The following is a 23,354-nucleotide window of genomic DNA, read 5'->3' as shown; positions in this document are numbered from 1 at the left end:
GCTGCGTGTTATTAATGGCAAACATAATGCGAGCGCTAAACATGAAGGTATAGCAAGAAAATATGGGCTGAAATTAAGTCAGGGGTATTGAGGCTTCACATCTCAGCAGCGATGCCCGTTAGGCTGCGTCGCGCCCCGCCAGGGCCAGGCTCCATCGGAGCATTCAGCAGTGACTGGAGCAAGGCGCTGGGGACGGGACCGTGGGGAGCAATCCTGCTCGGCTAATAACCCTTCTTTCCCCTTACTTAGCATCTTTATTCCTTCTCCAAAGCACTTAACCCACTAGCTGGGTCATCTCCCCAGTGTCCTGCGGGACACCAGTGCGAGCGGGCTGTCGTGTCAGCCCACCCTGCTCCACGCAGATCAGCAGCTCTGTGTCCGCCTGGTGTCCTCTCCCACATCCAACCTCCAGGTGTGTGTTTTCAGGGAGCAGGGGCTGTGTCGTGAGCTGCTAGAAGCTCAAATCGGATCCAAAGCTGTGCTCACTTTGCACTCTCACAGCCTCGGTCGCTGTGACTCCCAAGGAGCCTTGTGCTGAGTGTTTCGATGCCAGATGTAACTGGAATTTGCATGAACACTTTGGGAATCCATAACATTTAAGCGTGGATGTCAATGGCATTGAGTGCAGCCATTGGATAATAGCCCCTCACTGCCAGAAAAACCGTAAGCAAGGCCGAGGCCCTGGGTTTTTGTTATAAAACAGGAGCTATTGATCCTGCAGCAGCAATCCACTCTGTGCAATATTCCTATTACACCAAATGACTGATGGAGATTTAATCACTTCGCCTGATAGTGTCTGGTGCAAGAAAAATTATATTCTTGACTTTAGTGTTCCAGATGGATTGTGGAGCTCTGACGGGTTTTTTGAAAGAGTCTCAGGCTAAACAACTGCCAGCTGGGAGGCAGACTACGTGGAGCCCACCGTCTGCCGAGAAGTGCGGGCACACACACATCGCTCTCAGAAAGTTAGGCTGACTAGAAGGTATGAGGATATATATTGATATTTAAAGTGGAATACATTTCCTGTCAGACAAGGATGTGTATTTATGTGTGGATGTTAGTTTACCGGGGACATTTTCAAAAATTAGTATGAATTTTGGGTTGTGGCAAGTTGCATGCAGTTGAAAGCTATCCATCAGTGTGAACAGATGCAGTAGTCATAATTTTGACTTGCTTTCACAAATTCAATTTTTACAATATAAAACGATATGCTCAGTAGTAAAATTATTTTTATCATCTTTAATCTATTTCAAGGCAGTTACTGCTTTGCCCTATCAATAAGATCAGCGTCACTGAAGTTAACTGAGATTTACATTTCTAACTTGATTAGGAGCTTACTCAATTTTACCCAAAGCGTCACTTTGAGATAAATACTTTGGATAGTAGATCTCACCAACAGCATCTCAGCAGTGCTGCTGAGAGTCACGGTCTGCTCCAGCACTCAAATTAAGGAAAGCGAAGGGGCCGGCTGCTCCGCACAGTGCCTGATCGGAGCGACCCCATCCGCGGTCAGGACTGAGCCTTCCTGCAAAGCCCCATCGCTGGGCACTCTGGATACACCCAGCAAAGCCTAAATGAATCTTCACAGTCTGGGCTTCTCAGTTGCTTAGATGCCTTTAAGGATTTTACCCTAAATCTTTTCCCTCTGTTTCAAAACGGGGTTGCTCCCACTGCTGATGTGTTTGTGATTTCAGCAAACACAGTCCAAGAGAGGTCCCGCACGTGTGTAGATTCTCAGTGTGTTTGACATCTGCTCTGTGTCCCACCTGCTACAGCCTCGTTCTCCCCTACCCTATGGAAAAGCTGTACCGACATGTCTCTGCTCATTAAATAAAACTTCTCATCTTCTTCAGCAGTAACAGAACAGAAATACGCCCATCGTCTGTTTACCCCAAGTATAAGGAAAATGAGCTCAGTGTCAGGGATGATTCCTGCTCTGAACGATGTCCAAGGCACAGCTCCTGCTGATTCCACTTTACTCTGTCATAGATCTTACTCTTCACCGTGGATCTTTAAGATGTGTACTCCCAAGTCTACAAGGAAAAGCCTCCAGTAGCTTTGTGCCACCCTGCCAGCCCCCAAAGCCCCATCTCATTCTGGTTCCCAGCCCTTTGTTAGTGCCGTGACCACGGTCCCACCAGCCTCAATGCAGGCAGGACTGCGGCTTTCAGCCAGCTGCAGTGTGGTCTTTCTGCCCTCGTTGGCCACAGAACAAAAAATGTAAAGAAAGCACGACACCAATGTGGCACTCAGCTAGTAAGCATTCACACTTGAACGCTGCGTGTGTCTGGAAATGTTCTCGTTTAACCATTTAAAAGGCTGTGTTGAGTTTTGGGCTGCTCTGGGAAAAGGAAAGTGAGAATGATGATTAAAGAAGACAACCACAACAAGTGAACTGTAACTGTAGCTTGCTTCTTGATTGGAAGTATTTAGAAGGTGATGCTGGAACATGAAAATCAATTAAGTCAAGAAGAAATCATGTTCTTCACCTCCTTCCATGTTTCCTGGCATCCTGGTAGGCTTAACATCTGGGTGTCCTCAAGACATTTGATGCATTTCATTCATCATACATGACATTTGCATAATGCGAACATCATACTTTATGCAGATGCATCCTTGAATATTTCACAAATTATGATTGCTATTTAAACTTCCCATAAATAAAACCCACAGGGACTTGCCCACTTCTGAATGTGTGAAAATGCAAGGTCCAAAGTGACTCGTTACTTGCACTGGCACACTATAAATCCCCGTCGTATCGCAAGTAAATACAGTGTCGTTCATTTTATTTTCTTTCTAAAGCCATTAAAATTCTATTAGCTGTTTGTGAATATTATTTCATGCCATCTGCATTTACTCCTAAGTTGTGATAGCGACAGCTGCAATAATTTGTATGCGTTTTCTGTGTACAGTTAGTTATTGAGTAACAGAACCTTCCTCTTGTGTTGCTATAGAAGATATAGCCAAATACGGAGATGGTTTGTTTGTAAATCCAAATCCCCAAAGTATTATTTTATTTATTAGGACAACAGAAGGGAAAATGGAAGAAGAGACAAGGGAAAATGTCTGACGTTACGTGGCAGACAGTAATGTTTCTCCTCACGTATTTATTTGCCCCTTAGTCACTGTTTTGGGTTGAAATAGGAGTGGACAGTGTAAGAATGAACACATTTTATTCTGTCCTGTTTTCATTTGTTTAGGGCTGAAAGCTTCTGCTGTGTAAAACACATTTCCAATTGACTCTCTGTTAAATATTGTAGAGGTGCTGAACAGGAACTCGAGCAAGACGTGATCCTCGTGTCAGCATCCGATGCGAGGTCACCTCAGCTGCAGTTAGCTGAGGACGCAGCCAGCCGTTCTGAGCCAAATTAAACATCCCAACATCACCGAGAGACAACCTCACAGAGCAACAGGTCAGCCTACAGAGCAGGGGCTCAGTGTGGATGACTGAACGCCCAAGCCCTGCTTTTTCTTGGTATTTATTTCTGTGAGCATTCTCGGCGGGGAGCTCACCACTGCTCAGTGGCAGTGCAGGTCCATGCATCATTTCAGGCATGCGTGAGCACTGCTTTGAGACCTTCTTTAGGAATCGTGTGAAAAATAACTCTAGGGTGAATTTCCTCCAAAGAGAGGCATTTCTGCTCAGAGGTCTTAGCGGTCTTAATTTTGTGAGCACAGAGCTAGACAAGTGCCAAAATATTTTTGTAGTTTGATGCATGCGCTTGGGAAAGTGTGGCCCTCCCTTTTATGCTCGTGTGAAGGCTGGCTTGCAAACGCCCAGGTGATAAATGCTTCAATATTTAGCCATGATTTACCTGTGGTGAGAGAAGGAAAAATTATGCAAATAGGTCCTGAATCAGAGCAATGAGCCCCTTTATATTCTCCAGAATGTGTCAACATATAATGTTTTATGAATTGCTCGCTTTCCTTTGAAAATAAAACACTTTTCTTTTTAGACGTTCAAGATTATGCTTAAAGATAAATTACAGAGGAAAGGCAGCCAGATTAATGCGGCCCCCAAATGGCATGAATTCGTAAAGGAACGGGATCGGTTTTTAGAAGAACCTCCCAGTCTTTTCTCCATCTTCTGAAGCCTGTCTGGGAGCTGCCCCTGGCTGTCTCCTGCAGTGCAAACAACCTGACACGGGCGGCTTCAGCACGAGCTGGGACCTCCGGGGGCTGTGGGGTCAGAGCAGAGCGATGCACGCGGCTTGTGCTGCATGTCCCCTCCGTCAGGGCTGTGCCTTCGCTCCGTGATCTCCCCCAGCATCATCCTTGGTGCCAAATCCCAGCCCCACTGTGCACCCACGCTGGGGACTGTTGGGCGAACTGGAAGAAACTGAAGCAACAAAATCTTCTCTCGTCGTGGTGCTTCTGCCTCGATGAGCACAGCAATCTGCAGACAGACTGCCCTTTGCCTTTTGCAGCCCAATTTTTTGGACTTTTCCCAGTCCCACCTGCTGGGTTTGCTCCAGATGCCGGTCTCAGCCCTGGGACAGTCACTGGCAAGGGCTGGGCAAATGGAAGCAGAGAAAATAAAGCCGCATGGATTCGTTTTCAAATGGCATTACAATCAAGACAAGAAAAGCTCTTAAAACATTGCAGAGTCCTTGGTGTGAAAGTCCCTTTCATTTGTGTGTAGATAAATCAGAGCTTTCCGAAGGTGAGACAGCAGCGCCACGCGGGATTCCCACTTCTGTCATCTCTGCTGCTTGTTCTCATCCTCTATGGCCTTCAGAAGGGCTCAAATATCTGAGAAAAACAAATCTGAGGGCATCACTTTGGATAATTCTGACCCAGTCATCATTTAAATACCTGGTTCCTATTAGCACTTTTCATCAGCTCTCCTGAAAGGCTCTGATGAGGTTGTGGCCACTTGCACCTAGAGGACACGAGCGGCTCAGCCACTCGCCCTGAGTCCTGCTCCTCCCTCTGCTGAATTGATTGCTCCTCGCACAGAGCAGGAAGAATTACTGCTGGAGGACAGGAAAATGAGAGAAACTATCGCAAAATCAGGACCTCTTCTGTGATGAGCTGCTTAGTATCAGGAACTAGATGTTTTATAATGTTTTATACTCTATTAAAGACAAGATCTTTAGGGAAGCCATAGAAATTAAGAGGTCCAGGAGGCAGCCTCCCAGCCCTGAGGAAGCACTGCTCCGTTTTCTTTTGTTTTCCTGGGAAGAGGTGTTTTAAGGCGAGAGGGGGCAGCTCTGCATGTGGCTCCACAGTTCTTGCACTTGGCCAAAAGTTGCTCTTGGCCTTAACCCCTACTTAGGAGTTTGAAAGCCTACTATTTGGGCCTCATGGTAGCAGCTTTTAAAGGTTACATACAGATAAAAATCAATGGGAAATCAACACAGCAGATGCTAAGTGACTGAAAAAATGAAGTTGTTGATTGCAACCCAGAGACCTCTGGTGCAAAAATAACTCAGTGCCACGATCACGACGAGCCTCAGTAACTCAATGGCAGGGGGAGATGGAGGCTCCCTCTGGATGTGGATGTGTCCACTTGCTGGTTTAGCAGTACGAACACAGCCTGGTTGCTGTTCATTATGGGAATATCAGGGGAAGTCCGTCTGGGGAAGAAAACACCTTCAGCAGGGCAGCAGCTTTCTGTCTTATCTCATCCAGCTGCGCAAGATGAAATTATTCTCCAGAGCTGATAGGCCCCTAACAGGAAAAAAAAAAAAAAAAAAGGTCTATAAATCTTGGAAAGTGCTGTTCTTTAGCTTACGGGTTCATTAATAGAGTGATGGACCCTGGAAGAGAAATTGCCTTTTGTGAAGTCGCCGTTAGCAGGTTTGTTGCTGATGAGCCTCCTGACCTTACCGGGAGCGGGGCGGCGTGCTGCACGGAGCAGAGCTTGGAGAGCCATCACCACCATGCTGCGTTGGGGTCTAAGCTGGAATTAAACCAAAAAAGTCCACTTAGTAGCCTTGAAGGTCACTAGGTTTTGCGCCGTGTGATGGTTTAGAGAGATTTTGTCACTGAAATGAAACTTAGAACATGATTCTGCTCCTGTCTGTAGTAGGAACGGGTGAGAGGCTGCTGCTTCTGCTGGTTGTTCGTAACAAACCGGGGGGGTTAGGGTCCAAAAGAGAGGTTGGAGAGGGGTCTGTGGTGTGTGTGAGCAGGATGGGAACTGCGGAGGAGCCTGGAATGAGGAGGAATTTCTGATGGTGTGATGTATTTCCCTGCCATCAAGAGAAGAGAAGGTGGCTGCGAGGTCTGCACGTGTCCGAAGGTGGCAGATGGAAGGCAGTAAAACAACCCGGAGAGATGAGAGCTCCTGGTCCCAGCTCTCAGAGCTCTGTGACTCGCTGCCACCTCTCCCCATTGTGCTGCTCTCCCTCCCTGTCACAAAACTGGAGTTACTGGGAGGTGCTGCGGGGAGGGTCTGCTGATCACTGATTTATCCGCGGTCCTGCTGGCAGCTCAGGCTTTACAACGCAGCATATTTTTATTTTTAATTAGTTTTTGAGGTTCTTCTCTGGAAGACCACAGGCTCCAGATGGTAGGTGATGTCATCACCTCTCCGTCAGGGGGTTTTGGGCCTATTTTGCTTATCTTCACATCTCCCTTGTTCCAGTGCTAGCGGGGTGAAATGGCAAATTGGGAAGAAGGGATTAACGAAGTACAAAACATCTAGCAGTGGAAACAACAGCAGGCTCTCGGCTTTCCCAAAGGGCCTGGGTTTGGATGAGGATGGTTTGATAAAACAAGCTCAGGAAAACTTTCCAAATTTCCTACCCAGTGTTGTAGATGAAGGGGTGAGAACAACCCTGCACCACTGCTAGTCCAGGAGGGGGAAAAGTGAGGCGTGAGACAGCAGAAGCTTTAGATCACTATCTTTGACAGTGGAAATGGAGTAGAAAAAGATGGAAAAATAATATATTTGTGATTTCTATCTGCTGCTTTCTGAAGCATTGAAAACCCTTTCATCTGCCGCGGCCACATCCCACTCCACTGTGCTCCCCTCGTGCCTGCGTGCAAGGTGAGCGTGTAATCCTTTCTGCCGGGGGATTACCGCTGGCTGACAGGCGTTCCTCAACAGCACCAGCTCTGCCTGTAGCTGGTCCCTGCACGGATGCTTCCCAGAGACAGGATTTAAAACAGGCTGCTCCAGGGACAGAGCCTGAGCTGTGTGCCTGAGCTCTGCCCACTGCGGCGCACGGAGGCACTGCAGGGCGCTGGGTCCTTGGAGGTGAGAGCCTTACGCAGCCCTGGGGGCTTGATTTGTCACTGGGAGGTTTTCTGCCCTCATGCACAGTCCCTGTGTACAGGGAAGGTGGTGATTTGGTGTCAGGGTGGGTATGAGCACAGTCTGCCCTGAGCTGGGGGCTCGTTAAAGAAATAATGCCCAGGCTGCGGAGCCACACAGCCACTGCCTCAGCTCCAGCTTCCCCTCCTGTGCTCGCCAGGAGTTCCCAGCCTTGGAAGTGCTGCCCAGGGAACATCTGGTGCATGAAAAGCAAATTTCACGTAAACAAGGACTGAAAGAGGAGGTGTCCTTTTGGCTGGAATTGGAGTATCAGGTCCATTAACTTTAAACCATTGCCGTGGAAAACCCCGTGTGGTCTTCATCTGCAGAGAGGAGAGAGACCCGGGTGGAGTTAGCAGGGACCACACAAATCTGTCACTGCCCTGAGGAAGCACTGTCATCCACGCCTGTGAGCACCCCTGCCAGTGACAGATTCATGGTCCTTGGAGAAATTAAACTCAGTTGTGGATGGAATCTAATTTCATCCCTTGTCATTAAACATCTGCAGCTGGGATTTGCTGCCCGGTGTTACAGGTGGGAGAGAGGTGCTGCTGAACAACAGTTGATCATTCAGGGGAATCCCCTCTGTGTTTTCCATGAACAAGAGGAAAACAGGGCTGATCTGGAGTGTGTTACAGCCTCTGTGAGCTGCAGGGCCCCCACCAGCCGGGGGCTGTGCGGGATCAGGCAGTGCTGGGTGGAAGCTGGGACCTGGCTGCAAACCTTCCCCGGGTGGCAGGTCCTCCGAGAGCAGTGCTCAGCTCCTCGTGTCGGAATCAGCCAGGGGTTGATGAGAGCCGTCAGTCGCACAGGTACAATCTGAAGGGAACCTTGCATTTCCAGGCTCGGCGATGCTCAGCCCGTGCTGCTGCTCTCACGGCAGAACACATCTGACTGTCCTCACTGTGCCCTTCACCTAGGGCAGTTTGCATTCAGAGCTAAATCTGCAACAAGGCCACAGTGCTTAGTCCACAGAATTAGTAGGTCCTGCTTTCTGCAGCAGGCCACGGGCCAAGACCCTGCAGGATTCAGTGGCTCAAGCTGGGCACATCCCAGGCACGGTGCTGGCAGTGGGCAGGATGTTGTCCCGGCCCCACCCCAGACTCCCATCTCCGGGGTTATCCAGTGCAGAGCACTGAGCATCTTCCCAGCCACCATCCAGACAGACTTTATGACCTCCTCCTGCAGCGGAGAGGTGCAGAGCCTCCTGCCTACCTCATTGGCACAGCGAGTATACCAGCAGGGAATTACGCTATCAATGGAGAAATCCATCGATAAAGCGTTTTCAGTAGGTGAAATTCCTCTTGGTCTATCCTCTTATTGATGATTCTAAAAAAATAGAATCAAAAATGGCACCAGAGCATGTACCCAGCCCAGCGCCGTCCACAAAGCCAGGCTGAGCTCACGCAGTGCGTACGTGGCAGTGGGTCGGGAGCTTCCCGCTGGCCCAGTGACAGCCCTCCCTGTGGTTTCCATGCTAAAATTCTGCTGATTTCAGATCACGTTTCTCAGGACAGACTATTTGACACCCAGACTGTGTGTTAGGGAATACATCTTGCTGTGTTCCTAACTGATCACAGTCATGAACTGCGATTTGCTGACACTGAGTCCCAAACAAAAGCGCAGAGCCCTGTCTAATAGTGCTACGAGAACGAATATTCAGGAAATATTAACAAGTTTCATATGGTAATTTATGTAAATATGAACCATAACTCAGTTGAAAAGATTCAGTTCAACCTATAAAGAGTCTGAAAGCCAAGGTTCTCGTGATAAAACAAAAAGTGATACTTAGTCTTTACAACCCAGTGTTGCACTTGCTGGCACAGAACAAAGAAGGGAAAACCAGAAGCTCCTCTTTAAAAACGTGAAACATTTCCTGGTTTTGTGTTTAGGATCTTCACCGGTGCAGTTTTCTGGGATTATAAACAGACCCTTTCAGATGGCATCTGCACAGGAGCAACACCGCAGCTCCTCGTTAGCAGCAGACTGTCCCTCTCCCCGTTTGCTCATGCAGTACCCGCCGTGCCGTGCCGTGCCGTGCGTCTCCCTTCCCGGCAGGACCAACGCACAACGTGGCAGGAACGGGACTTCAGCCTTCCCTGGGCCAGTCAGCCCGGGCTCAGTGACCAGAGCCTGGGTTGGAGGCAAAGCAGAAGAGGACGGCTGCTTTCTGCAGGCGCTGTCTCGCTCAGTCCTAGCCCAGGATCTGCCACTCTCTGCTCAAACCCCGCAGGTGTGCGGTCCCGGTGCCGTGCTGATGCAGCGAAGGCGCTGGGCTGCGTTTGGTTCTGGATGACTTCATTAAGGTCACTTCCAAGCGTAGCAGAGCCGCCTAGTCCATCTCCAGTCTGAGTTTTGCAAGGACCGTGTATTTTAATTAAAGACATTTAATTAGTCTGCCCATAATCTGTCAAAGCTCGCATGCCGAGGCATAATTAATGTATTGAACCTCTACCTTGCAACTTCCATTATATGCACGTTTCCAAAACAAATCTGCACTTGTGTTTGAAGGGACATTACAATAACAGTTCTTAGCACTTCTTGTTACTAGAATAACAGGATTGTGCATTTATCAAGTGGCTTTCCCCCGAGGCTGTCCAAAGGGCATCAGTAAGATGTGTGTGTACTCAGCACCTTCCGAGATTGAGCCACAAGCACACGATCAATATTTATAAATTACACTTCAAACTTAAAGCTGTGTGGGGCTTCCTGGGGGGGTGGGTAAGGCTCTGTTTGGTTTCCAGTGGAAGCAAAACAGATACTAAAGCCCTGAATCTGAGTTACACTGAAAGCCAAATTTTCAGTGCTTAAAATTCCAGGGCAAGCTCTCCCAAATAGCTCAGCTCCCATTTGGGAACCCAAATAAGTGTTTAGATTGTCAGAATTGCTTAGCACACGGGGGCTGAGGCTTGGCTGAAAATGTGCTTTCAGCTATGGGTGATCGTTGGCCATTGGGACTGCCAGCTCTTCCTACAACTGAGTCACGTCGATGTACTTTAACACGGCACAATTAGGGCAATAAGTTAAATTATAGGGACACAAGACCGTCGTGATAAAAATAGCATGCTGTCCTTCGGAGATAACTGGCTCAACGCGAGAGCACAGCCTGGGCTGCCATGGTGAAGACAGAACAGAAAGCGTATTTCAGCAGGGAGATTGCTAAGTGAGCTAACCACTTGGAATATCGAATGGTGGAAGTAATATTTTGACCAGCCCTGGTCCTTAAACTTCGGCTAGGTCAAGCAGTTCTCTCTGCTCCCTGCTCTGTTTTAGCCCCAGCCGTTTTGTGGTCCCCGAGCACGGAGCCATCGCCGTTATTTCCCTTTGTCTCTGCTCCTCCTTGTTCCAGTACACAGAGAATATATTTCACAGGAAGAACAATATTCATAAAGCCGAGCGGGAGCCCTCTGAGCGATGGAGCCCCAGACAGCCCTGCCGCAGTACCGGGCTGGTGCTCAGCGTGCCCGGGACACATTAAGGCCGGAGGAATGCTGCGGCTTTAATTGCCCCGGCCTCGGCCTGGCATAAATCAGCTCTGCTCCCCAAAGAGTCACCCGTGCCTTCGGCAGCTCCGTCAGCAGCAGCCCACGTCGTATCCAACCCATTCCTCATCCCACTTCGCCGCCGCACTGCCAGTTCTTGTGCGTTAACTAAAGATGGAGACCTGGAGACTCGAGTGCTATTGTGAGTCAGTGCTTCAGCCGGGTTCTTTATTATTATTAATGATGAAATACCGAGGCTGGGCTGCTAATGAGTCTAAGCTCCCTCCTGTGTGTTTATTTTTCTTCCCCCTTCAAACTGTCATTTCAGAGTAAATTACTTTTCCCTGCATCTTTGTCAGGCAACACCGTACCGGTTCCTCCACCCCCATCTCGCCCTCTGCTCTAATTTCAGGCTGATTCAGTTTCTCTCAATGCAGTTTGCTAAGCAAAGTACAGCACATCCTCCCATCTGTCTTACTTAAGTGGCACGATGCGCCTCAACAGCAGATAGAGACATCATTTTTATTACGCCGAGTTCTGGTTCTTGTTTTTGCTCTGAATTATTTACTAAGCCATTACCAGAAAAGGGGGGAGAGGTATGGGGTTGGAGGAAAACAAGTGGCATTTTTAAGGGGGGGTGAGGCGGGAGCAAACAATTTTTCAAGCATCACTCAAAAACTCTGCTGTGATTTTCTCGCCTTTGTTCCATCTCGTGCTAAACATGTTTGTGTCAAGCAAACAACCCACATTAGATGGAATTTCACACCATTCACGGCATCAGTGTCTCCAGCCTTAATGTGTATTATGTTCAAACATGCAACGTAATCCATCACAAACCCCTGCAGACCCTGCGCTCTCCTCCAGATTTATCTGTTTGAAGCCTCCCTCTCCATGTTCGCACGTAGCCAACCTTCTGTCTGTGGGTTTTTTTATTTATTTGGAAACAGCAGAGCAGATTCGCAGGCAGTGTACGCTATCACAGCTCCCCTGGCTTCTCGCCCGTGGATTTATCCCGGCAGAGGAGACTTGCTCGCTGCTGGCTGGAGGCTGCGGTTGCGGGATTAACTCGGGGTTTATCTCGGGGTCTGTTCCAAACTGACCGAACTGTTTACATCAGAGTCTCCCGAGCGGCTGTGTGCGAGTCGCAGCCGTGCTGGCATTGCCTGCCCGCTCCCCAGACTCATGCGGAAAAATTTTATTCTGCCAGGAGGAAAATATTTTGAAAGCAAGCACAAGGTTTGCTACAGCAGGCTCCTGAGGGAGCCTGACCCGGGCACTGCCACGCTGCTGCCGGGGCTGTTTCCCGGCTCTGACGAGGAGCAAACCCAAGTGTGACAGGGAGAGCTTTTGTTTCGATGGCAGAAGTTGAGGTAAATCAATGCAGGAGAGATCAAATCCAAACCAGTCCAATAGGGAAGAAAACCCATGCTTGATTTGAAACCAGAGGAGAGCAGTTACTCCTCTGAAAAGCACGCCAGAATCAGTGCCATTAGATTAACATGGAGATATTTACATCAGTTCAGGAGAAACAGGTAAAGCGTTAAGATATAATTCACAGAGCAACACGGCGGTGGGAGACGTACCTGTCCTTACTGATAAGGCTTTCCTCTCGGGGCGATCTCCTGTGAATTTTGTACGCCTGTGCACAGAGGGGGTCTGTCTGGGGTTTCTGATAGAAGCAGCAGGAAATGTTGTGGCGTGTTTAATTCTGCTTTTCATCAGAGACTTCGTTTTTACCTCCAGGCCTGTTTTCTTTTAGCCCCGTCCCCCCGTCTCAGCTCGTTCCTTTCTCAGTGCACATCCCCACTTATCGCCATGCGGCGCTTACCGTCGTGGTGCGTAAACACAGCAAAACCAGAAAACAAGGCCTCCCACATTTGAAGCAGAATAGAAATTTTGAGTTTTTTAATTGCTGAAGTGTTCAGAAACACAGGGGAAAAAAAAATAACCTCCCTCTGCCTTAGTCCAAACCAAAGGTGCCACATCAAATACTCCGACCCAGTGCTACAGATGAGCGGGGGCAGGTTGGGTTACCTCTCCTACACAGATCCTGCGTACCAGGCTAACAAACAAGATAATTTACTAGCCACTGAGTGTGTAGGAAGGGGCAGAGCACAGGGTGAGACCCCACCGATGTATGCACGACCCTGCTGGGGCTGCAGAGATCCCTGCACACCGAGCTGTGCTTCGCCGGACGACGTCCTGGAGCCACCGCTTCCAAGGGGGCGCCTCAGTGCACGGCCTCCACGCTCACGTTTTGCATAGGTGGATGCACATATGCTTAATTGGTCTCCACATGGCAGGAGCAGTTTGCATAAGCCTTCGTTAGTCTTTCGGCAAGGCTGCCGGTTCCTGTGAATGGGGAAGGAGCAGACGGGGCGTCGGGGGAGGAAAGGCTTTGTTGGCCTCGCTGCTCGTGTGAAAGAGCACGCTTTGTGCTCCGAGGCCAGCTGTCTCCCCCTCCTTTCTTACATCCTGGCAGCAACTTTCTTCACGCCTTTCCAGGAGCCCTTGCCAGGCTGTCTCTGCACGAGGGAGACGTGTTTGTCCTGCTGGTGCATATGCTCTCGGCTTTATCTCGGGTGCTGCCGCCGGCTCATGTGCCGTGGGACCCGCGGGGCTCGGGGCACCCGGCTGGGTTGTGCCGGGCACGGTGCACGAGCCTGGGCTTCGCTCCCTATAATGGAAGGGTCCAGGCTCAGCGAGCCACTGGACAGGACAGCCACGAGGGCAGGAGATGGGCAGGGGGCTGTGGGGAGCAGTGGGATACTCGGTCGCATGGGGCAGGTGAGAACCCGGCCCCCCGACAGCCGCTCCCGAGTCTGCACGTGCACCCCGGTGATGATTTTAGCAGGCAGTTAGATAAATACCCACCAAAAGTAGACTAGGCAGAGCAGGCCTTGTTTGGGGGGAAAAAAAACATGGACTAGACCATTAATAGCCCTCTTTTCTACAAATCATTCCCAAATGAGACCCCCAAAAGGGGGTCCCCAGGCACTCCCCAGGCCCTGCTGCAGCCACCCCGTGGCAGTAGAGGAGGGTAGGTGATGGGGGACGGGACCCATGCCTGCGCTACAGCTTTGTCTGCAAGCTCAAAAACTTCAACTGTGTATTTTAATGTGCGTAATTTAGGAAAATATGGCCTATTCCATCTGCTTTGCATTAATTTGGATGACTATTTAAAAATACAGGTTGAAATATTACAGATACTAATAATTTCTCCACATGGCTAGCTCTTAATGGATGGAGAGGAAATTAAGAATAAGGCTTTTTATCAATTTTCACAGGCAAGCTTGGCCATAATCCTTTTATTTCTTTGAGAACCGTGTTTGTTTATAGGCATTTTATTTGTTTAATAATTTCCCTCTTTTTCTTAATCTTTGCAGTAATTATTTCACATTCTATAAATATTTAAACTAATTTTATTCCTTATAAATATTGTTACGTTTCAACGTTTTTAAAAGCTCTCCTTCTCCCAGTGAGTTTCAGCCACTTCCCAAGCATCCAAGCCTGGTCGCCTGCCGCTGTCTGTTCTGGTTCTGCCTGCAGGACTCAGCTGACATCGAAGCCCCAAGATAATAGATAATTTTCTCTAATTCTGCCCCAGTGCATTGTTTCTCCTTGACCTGCTTTTATAGACTAGCCAGCCATTGACTTCTTGGCCACGTCCTCTGAATTGAACGGATAACGACAACATCATTCGAAGTGGTGCTTGAATATCAGTTCTGGTTAGCATCACGGTTATATTACAAAAAAACGAAAAAAATAAAAATAAAAAAAAGCAGGGGAGCAGTGACTCAGGCGTGAGTTGTAAGCCCCACTAATTGCTTGTTTATTTTTCAAAACTGCAGGTGCCTGAAGTTCCTGTTCTCAATTAATCACTGCAATGGATGGGACCTGCCTGGTAATTGCTGTTGAGCCGTGCCTGTGGCTGGCTCTGGGTTGCTGCAGTGGAGGTATAACGGGGCTGGGGCTGCTGGGGTCTTTGCTTGTGTGAATAGTTGGCTTTCTGCTGAGTGACCTGGCTCAGGAGAAGTCTGCTCCAAGGGTGGGCCTTTATGGGAAGGACAGCTCTGAAAGGAGATGAGGAAGAAGCTGGATGTGAGGCTCAAACCTTGCCGTGACTTTTCTGTGCTGGAGCCTTCATGAACTCTGTGTTTGTGGAGGAAGATCTCAGATTTACTTCTAATAGATCACCACAGGAAGTATGTAATTCTACTTTTCTAACCTTCCTAGGAGTTTTTGTCTGCCTTATAGGCAGGATTTGAGAAGCAATACAGCTTTTACTGTAAGCTAAAGCCTGAAGTCTGGATGAAACACAATAATGTGGGATCTGAAATAAATTGAAGGGATGTTGTATACCCAGGTGGCAAAAAAATGCTGTGTGGATGCCTCCCAGAGGGCTCCCTTGCATATAGCTGCTGCTGTAGGCTCGTGGTGGAAAGGAGCAGTGGGGTATGGGGGCACCTTCCCCCCCAGCTGCCTCCCAGAGCCTGTCAGAGCTGGGAGGTCCCCAATGCTGCTCTGATGGATTGCCCCACAGCTGGTTTTGCCCTCGGCAGAGGGCTCCTGGGGCTGTTTTAGCATTGCCTCGGTGAGGTATCCATTAATATTGCCAGGGCTCTGGGGTTGCGTGGGTGACAAAGACGTTCAGGAATCGTGGTGCTGTGTTAAATGCTGGTGTCTTCTGCAATACATCATCGGTTTGACTTTGAGAAGTTAGCTACACACGGACAAATACAAAGAGGAAGGAGAAAAGAGCCTGGAATACAAAGCCAGGTGGGTTAACCACTGGTCTGATGGCTTTTGTGTAGGCATTGGAAGGGCAGAGGAATCCTCGTGTTGTCTCTTTTTGCCCATTGCATTAGGAGACGTGTGCCATGCAAATATTTCAGGAGCCGTTCGGCATCTCTCAAGATGAACGATGCTGTGTAAAATATGATTATCTTTTGTAATGCATCACCTACACGTACTGCAGCGTAATTTGTAACTTCCTCCCATTTCTATGTACAAGAAAATACTCAGAATACTGAGTAGGGAAAGATAAGTTTCATTAACAGCGACACTGACACTGCATATATATCTTAAATTGCTGCTCTAAAGGTGAAATCAATAGCTGTGCTTACACGAGGGCTCTGACACCCCTGAAAAACCCCACGAACAATTTTTGTTTAAGATGAATGCTTCTGAGGTTTGGAAAGCTACTGTTTGCGTGAATGATCTTCCAGATTTGCTACATATTACTCATAAATCTGGAAAGAAAAAAGTTGTTTAACTCCTGTTCTACAAAAACATGGGCATTAGATTAGTGAAAGAAGGCAAACATAACAGATGAAAGCTATTAGAGCTGGCTTCTGTTCTGCTGATTTCATTCTTTGAATATTTCCAGTCTGCTAACTTAGAGAATCCATCTACTTCTGACCTTAACCTTCCCACAGTGTTTATTATATTTAGGTGGGGAAAAGGAGATTATTTTTGAAACAAATCAAGGTAAGAAACAAGTTATTTGTCTGCGTGTTTGCTAAATGGAGAGCTCATCCTCATTTTAGACGACACAGCCCACATTTGTTAAGAGGACGGTGTTTGAGCAAGGTAAATTCAGTCCTGTGAGCAGCAGCTGAGATGATTTGGAGTCAACCAGAATTTGTTGCCGTGCCCTGTTACAGCGTCAGACCAGATCCATAGCACTGGGATGTGGGGCAAAGAACGGATTTACCAAACCTGTAGGTCCTTGGACATCCGTCACTCAAGACTGTGTAAGGTCACCTACAGGGACATGTAAAATGGTTCCAAGTTCCAGTTATGAAATGCCAGCACGAGGTCGAGGCGATGGAGTTCTGTGGTGTAATTCACTTTCAGGTGTGTTTAAAGTTGTGCAGCCATTCAATCCCCTCCTCCTCTCTGTAGAGAAGGTGGTGATGTGTTCTGTGAAGCAGAAGGCTGGGTTAAAAAGGCGGCTTTTGGTTATACACGTGTGGTCTGGAGAGACACTGTGGAAACGGGGCCAGATCCGCTGCCCCAGCAGCATTGGAAGTAACCTCCTTTTGTCAGGCCCACACCGTCAGTTCTTCTGTTTGTGGTTTTGTTGCCTGAAACCACTCGTTTTAGCACTTGCATAAATATTGTTGCGGCTATCCAAGACCTTGAGGCCTTTATTCCCATACACGCTATTGCCAGTCAATGTCATCCCTCCTGCACTGTGCAGGTGCTGCGCTGTGCTCCCGGTTCTTTCCCAAAGGCGAGTTCAGAATAAGATGACAAAAGGGATGCGTTAAGTAACACTCGTCAGTGAAGGCCGGGGTTTGAATGAACAGGGGACCAACAACTGCTACCAGGAGGAAGGAGCAGCAGAGGGATGCCAGCATTTGCATTTGCTTCCTGCAGCTAAAATATTGCAGCTTCATTTTTTTTCAGTGACACCTCTTCGACGGGGCTGTGTTCCCCCACCTCCCACCGTGGTACAATTATTGCCCTTTGCAGAAGCCTCGGTTGCTCTAACAACATCCAGTTGGGGTGCCACGGCTTTGATCTGCTCCCTCCCTCAAGCATCCATTGACAGGTTTTATTTGAGAAGAGCATTCAAAACCCTGCCTGTTCCTCATGCTCAGGGCACACAGACTTGGTGCTGGGGGGGCTGAGGTGTCTGAGCTCGGTGTCAGGGAGGTGGCACGGACAGGAGGCTGGACAGAGGGATGGCTGAGGGACAGGTCTCGAGGCAGCTCTGTGAAGTTTGCCATGCTCGTTGCTTGCTGATAAAATAAAACCATCTGAATTGAGGCCGTTATTTCTCAAACTCCAATTTTGGAGCAGGGGAAGGAGGAGGAGAACACAGCTGGCTCCTTCACTTATCCTATAAGCCCCTAAGCCCAGCGGCCAGCGAACAGGCCATGCCTGGTAGGAAAACATCGTATTTCATGAAATTTAACATCCAACTTCAGTGCTGACTTCAGGTGAAATAGATCAGTTTGATCGTGTTTCTCTCTAGGGGGGAACAGAAGTCTGGGCACGGGAGATATCCCCAGGTACCCGCTCAGCTCAAGCAGCCCGATATTCCCACAGTAAAGGTGGGACATTAACGGGGCTTCTCCCGAGGTGCTCTGCCCTGTGCCGAGAGCTGCAGGGCTCATTGCTTAGGAGGTGGGATGCATTTGTGCTGCACGTACAGGTGTCAATCCCAGAACCACAGCAGTGGCAGTGATGTTTTTACACACGTCTCTTTTACACCGTCTCAGAACTTAAGATAGGCTCTTGTGGGTGATGAGAGGGAAATCTTGTCCGTGTTGCTGCAGATCCTCCTGCTGCTGAGCTCGTTTAGCCCAAGTTGTTTGGGCCCCGTGCTCTCTTTCTTTAACCACATCTGCTGAATTAAATTCCCTGCGCTGACAGTGATGCTTTCAAAAGCTCCGAATCAATTCTTCAATCACTCCGCATTCTTAGCTGTGATTAAAAACATGTGTCCCCTAATTAAGCTAACGAGAAATTGTTAATTGGCACAAAGCCCCCCTCTGAGTGTGCTTGTTAATGTCACCATCGCTTTGACAGGAGAAGGAATATAAATGAAGGGCAGGCGGCCGTACCAGAATTCAAAGTGGGACTTCTGGACGTGGGCTTTGTGTGTCAGGCGATAGCCATGGGCTGGGGGACAGGGAGGCAGGGAACGGGGGCTGCCCTTGGCTGGGAAGGGGAGCAGGACCAAAGGTGGTGGTCTCTGCTGGTGTTTCCTTGTCAAAACATGGCACGGCTTTGTGATCCTTCCTGCACTCCGAAATCCTTCCCAGTCCTCTGCTGTAAATGGGAGGAGGACGCCTGCCTGCGTGCTGAGCAAAATGCTCCAAAGAGGGGAGCCTCGGCCGGGAGTGGAGCAGCTGGTTTCCTCCAGCTGCTGGCTGGGCTGCAGGGGCTCTGTGCTCCCTTCTCCTCTCCTTCAGGCTGTGCAGGATCAGTGCGTGGCTGCCTGCGTCTGCCCAGGTGCACCTGGTTTGAAATGACACCGTACCTCAAACGAGGTCCAAAATCCCATTTTCCTAATCCTTGTCAGGTCCCAGAGGGACGTTCGAAGAGTTAACGGTGATGTTTGGATGCGGAGCTCGGCTCGCCTTGGTGGATGAAGGAATCCCAGTGCTGGCACAGCGCTCGCTGCCATATGCAGCCGTGCCAGTGATATTTTCCTTCATCATTTTTCTTCTCTGTGTGTTCATCCGAGGTATTCCCGTTCCAAGCTCCTGTTCTGTCCAACACACTACCCAGGCTGTAGCGGCAGTAGTTGCCTCTGCTAAATGAATGTTTGCTAATAATGCCTTCCCGTCTGGATGCTCATCGTGTCTGCTACGCGTATTTGTCATTTCTTCCATCCCATTTCCATTATAACATAAATAACAGACAGATTGGAACCCACACTGTCCTGCAAATTGGCAGTTGCTATTTTGACCACGCTGCCTTTTATTGAGCTATAATAAAGTATGCTCCCCTAAGATTCTGCCCTGCGATGGATAAAGCCCAACCGGCGCGGTGTGGGGAGCGTGGCTATGGTAATGAAGTTTTAGCGTGTCACATCTTAGCCTGGTCTATCAAGCTGCAGCGAGGAGAGGAAGAGATGAAACAAAGTGAACGCACGCTGCTTTTATCATTTGCTCGGATCCTGGTGCTTCAGGTTGAAGTCTTCCTAAGCAAATCTATCACTTTCGTGCCAGATGCAATCACCTATTTCTTTCCATGGCTGGATGCACAAACTTCAAAAGTCAAAACTGACTGTACTCTCAGATCTTTTGATGGATGCAAGGCACCATTTTGATTACTTCTGCACAGCTGAGCAGGGCACAAATCCTGAGACACTGAAAGGAGAGTGGTTTGGGTAAACACAGGATTAGTTCACAAGCACTAGGGCTATTTTTAGCATTTATGCTCTTTTTTATTCTAAGTATATGGAATATTGCAAATACCATGATACCGAAAATCCTGTACTTTGTGCATTTTGCTATGCATCTGATTCCCAGGGCTGCACGAGTGTGTCTGTAGTTAAGAGATTTATAGCCCTGGGGTAAAGGCATGGTTGGGCTGTGAGAAGTTATTTATCGGAGCTCTGTTCCTTCACTACTGGGACCACTGATTGCAAAACACTTGTTTTAGACATTCGAAAGGTCAGAGCTGCAACCTCGCCTCCTGGTTCATGCTGTTATGTGCATGTCACAGGTGATGGGAGCACTGCTGGAGGAGGAGTGCAGGCTGTGAGGAAGGGCATCGTACCTGGCCTTGGCAATGAAACAAGAAGAAGACTGGACTACAGGACTGCTGCTCTCAGGTAGGAGAGCTCCAGGGAATACTGATTTCTGCAGGGAGGGGGAAATAATGTTTCGGATAGTTTTAATATGTTACGTAAACTACAACTCTGAAAAATACCGATCTGCAAGACCACATCCTTGTTAGACCTGCTAAGTACACCCAGATGGAAATGTATCTCAAACCGCGCACAACTGACAGATTTGTCATAAAATCTAGTCTGTTCTGTCTAAGTTGATAAGGATGCCACTCTCTGTATCACACAAGGCGAGGTGTCTCAGACAGAGAAAAGCTCATATTTCTGTTCACTGAGGTGTTGCTGACACAATTTAGCATGCAGTATCCAGCTCGTTTAGAATTCAGTGCCAACTTCATCCGCATCATAAAGTGAATCCTGTTTTACAATTCCCTTGAACATTCTCTAAATGATGGCATCTGAAAACAAGCAGCACGGTTTATATGCTGGAATTGGACTTTTGAAATTAATTCTTAGCAATATAATCCAGGATATCAGTCAGACATGTATGAGCAGAGGGACTGCAGTGCCTGGGAGCTGGGACTGGAGCCTTTACACGTGAGCCAAAAGCTGCGTGTCTGCAGCTCACCGCGTGCCTGGCTCATTTCGGGGCTCTGTGGGTATGGGGTGGGAACAAATACTTGTAGGAAATGTGCATACAGTGGAAGGGAAGTTTGAAAGGATTGTGTACACTGAGTCAGTTTTTTGTCTTTTTTATTTTTTTTTTTAATTTTTGGGGCAGGGTGTCTTTCCAGTGTTCCCAGGGCATATCTACTTGTGAAAATCAAAGGTATTCTTAGGAACCCACCAGTTATAATGATATTCAAAGTTCATAATCGAATTCCTGTAAACAAATGAACAAAAAGCTTGAGAGATGAAGTCCAGCCAGCTGGTAGCACACTAGTCAGGCCATGCACCTATACTGGAGAAATGTTCAAGTTTCCTCTCTGCTTGCCTCAGTCGTCACAAGTGAACCCCCCAGTTTCTTACCAACTGTTTTGCTTCTCTTATTGTGGGTTTGTGCTGACCTGGCCCTGTGGAAATTTGATTTCAGCTTGGGTGCCTGACTTGCTCTAATAGGACTCATCTATCCCTAATTATCTTATTTCTAATGTTCCTATTCCCTTGGCATGCAATCTTAGCCTAAAAAGTAGATGCATGCATGCACATGGAGATTTACAACTTGTCCCATTTGTAAGTCAATTTAGAACTTTCCATATTTTAATAATTCAGAGACAAAAAGGATTTCAGTGTGGCACAATCTCAGTCGCAGGAGCACCAGCAGTTGGACAATGATTGCTCGTCTGCGATTCAATAAATGATAGATAACTGCAAGTCAGCGCTAGGCATCCGAAACAGGTGTTGGAGAGCTATAAGTACATATCTCTTCTAATGCATTCTTTATAAATTATTTGCTGGGACTTTCAGCTCTGTGATGCGTCAGCTCAGGAAGGATGTGAAAAGCTGCCTTTGTGCAGATCACTTTAAAATGATCTGCTTTCATGGTAATAGTTTGTTTTAAAATCACGTTACAGATAACCAAAAGGTAGATGGCCCTTTTGTAGGCTGTGCAGCAGGTAGGGTGTCCTCCTGAGGTTCTTTAACCGGCTGCTCCCCCTCGGCTTGCTGCTCATGTCTCTGCAATATGGGCTCTGTCCTGTAAGCAGAGAGCTGGTTCACTCCTGCACCACCACGTCGCTCAGATCCATTCCAAGCCTGACGAGCTTGGAAGGCTGGCTATGAAGTTTCAAAGAGAAAATCGTGTGATTTATTCTTCTGTGACCAATGGATTTCATGCAATTATTCCAAAACTCTATCTGCATTTCTATCTACTCTTTGAAAACAAATGGAACTCATCAAAAAGAAAAAAGATGGAGCCAGCCTGCTGAATGGATCAGAGGCAAGAAAAAAGTGTCACTCCTTAATGCAACTTGTCCCTGATTACACAATTGTTCTGTTCTGAGTAACTCAGGAAGATTATGGTAAAAAGCCGGGGATTAAAAGGAGACTTTGAGTCAAGTAATTCTTTTGTTAAAATCTTGGATAAGTGCTTTCACTTTTTCAAAATATTTGGATACCTCTGGCTTCTACTGTCTTCTGTCTTGATCCAAAATGCTGAAATTCCCTGACAGGAAAGCCTGGTTCTGTTCCATTCCCACGTCAGTTTTGGATGTGGAAATGCCTGGCATGCGAGGGGCTCATTCCGTGAAACGGTGTGGCCTGAGCTCTGCTCCCCAGCTGGAGGGGCTGCAGCCTCACTTTAGGAAATGGACCTGTTCGTTTTTCTTCTGGTGTTTAGAAGAAGTACCCGTTGCAGCTGGTTAATGAAATACTTTGCGGTCCTGGTGGCGTAAGTGAAGATGATGAGCATGTGAGAGCAGCCCGGTGAATGTCACCGGCCTTTCTTAAGCTGTCCCTGTTTGTTCCTGGTGGGATGTGGTCTGACACCCAACACTGTCACAGTAGAGGAACTGAAGGAAGTCTCAGTCCCTCTAGCATGAAAAAATAACTCGGTACATGTTTGAAATGCTTCATATTTCATTCCTTAGGCTGGTTATTCTAGCCCCTGTGCTCAAAGCCTTTTCACACACAAGGATCTCATAGGTAAACACCCAGTATCTAATCTAATGATCTAAGTGCTTTAGTTAATTTGTTTATTCAATTTGCTGGTAGATACACTCCAGATGAGCCTTCCCCTCTTGCACTCACATGGCTCAGAGGGCAAGAAGGGAGCAAACGGAGGCTGCATAAAAATGAGTGTTACAGTGGGCACGGGTAGGAAGAAATGCAGTTGGGAGAAAATCGCTGAGCACAAACAGTGGATCCTGCAACTTTTACCAGGGTAGAATGCACAAAACTTAATGTTTGTGTGGCACATCCAGTTATTCTCTAATGATTTCGATCATTCTTGTGAGTGGTAATGCATCTTCCTTTATATATTTACATATATATATATATACACATATATACACACATACATTCTCAAAAATGAAATGTAATTTCTTGGCTAGTGGAACTATCTCTAAAGGTAGATGCATGTGCAGGTTTTTTTCCTCTTCCCTTTCATAGTCATAATGCATTTCATGATTTCTTTGCTTTACAGCATCCTTTTAAAATGACACATTTTATCAATTCTCTGGGTAATATTGATGTTTTGCCCTTTTAAACATGTCATTTGATTTTCTGATGTTCCTCTCTTATTCTCCATCTGTTTTCTTGTAATGCTTTCATTTGGTGGCAATTTCTCATTGGGTCCCTGTAGGTTTATTCCAGGAGTTGCCTAGAGCATATTTTTCTCGTGTTTTGAAATGTCTGA

The 23,354-nt window shown here is 47.7% G+C and overlaps 1 protein-coding gene across 5 annotated transcripts in view; it reads left to right on the top strand.

The window, feature by feature from the left end:
* LOC311423740 (uncharacterized protein) overlaps positions 1 to 23,354 on the top strand; it is a 239,522-nt gene that overhangs the window by 128,167 nt on the left and 88,001 nt on the right. For 3 of the 5 annotated variants that reach the window (XM_084498121.1, XM_084498120.1, XM_084498119.1), the window contains exons 4-5: positions 14,598 to 14,702; positions 19,936 to 20,044. In XM_084498121.1, the coding sequence (XP_084354247.1) occupies positions 20,002 to 20,044 (43 nt within the window). In that variant the 5' untranslated portion in view covers positions 14,598 to 14,702; positions 19,936 to 20,001. Of the gene's footprint in view, positions 1 to 14,597; positions 14,703 to 14,733; positions 14,952 to 19,935; positions 20,045 to 23,354 lie in introns of those variants that run through there. The other 2 variants (XR_014685842.1, XR_014685843.1) reach the window with 2 other exon arrangements.

This window comes from Aythya ferina (assembly GCF_964211825.1).
Source record: "Aythya ferina genome assembly, chromosome: 25".
In the NCBI taxonomy this organism is placed as follows: Eukaryota; Metazoa; Chordata; class Aves; order Anseriformes; family Anatidae; genus Aythya; species Aythya ferina.
Note: the sequence above shows the minus strand (reverse complement) of the source record. Positions and strands in the feature narration are given on the sequence as shown.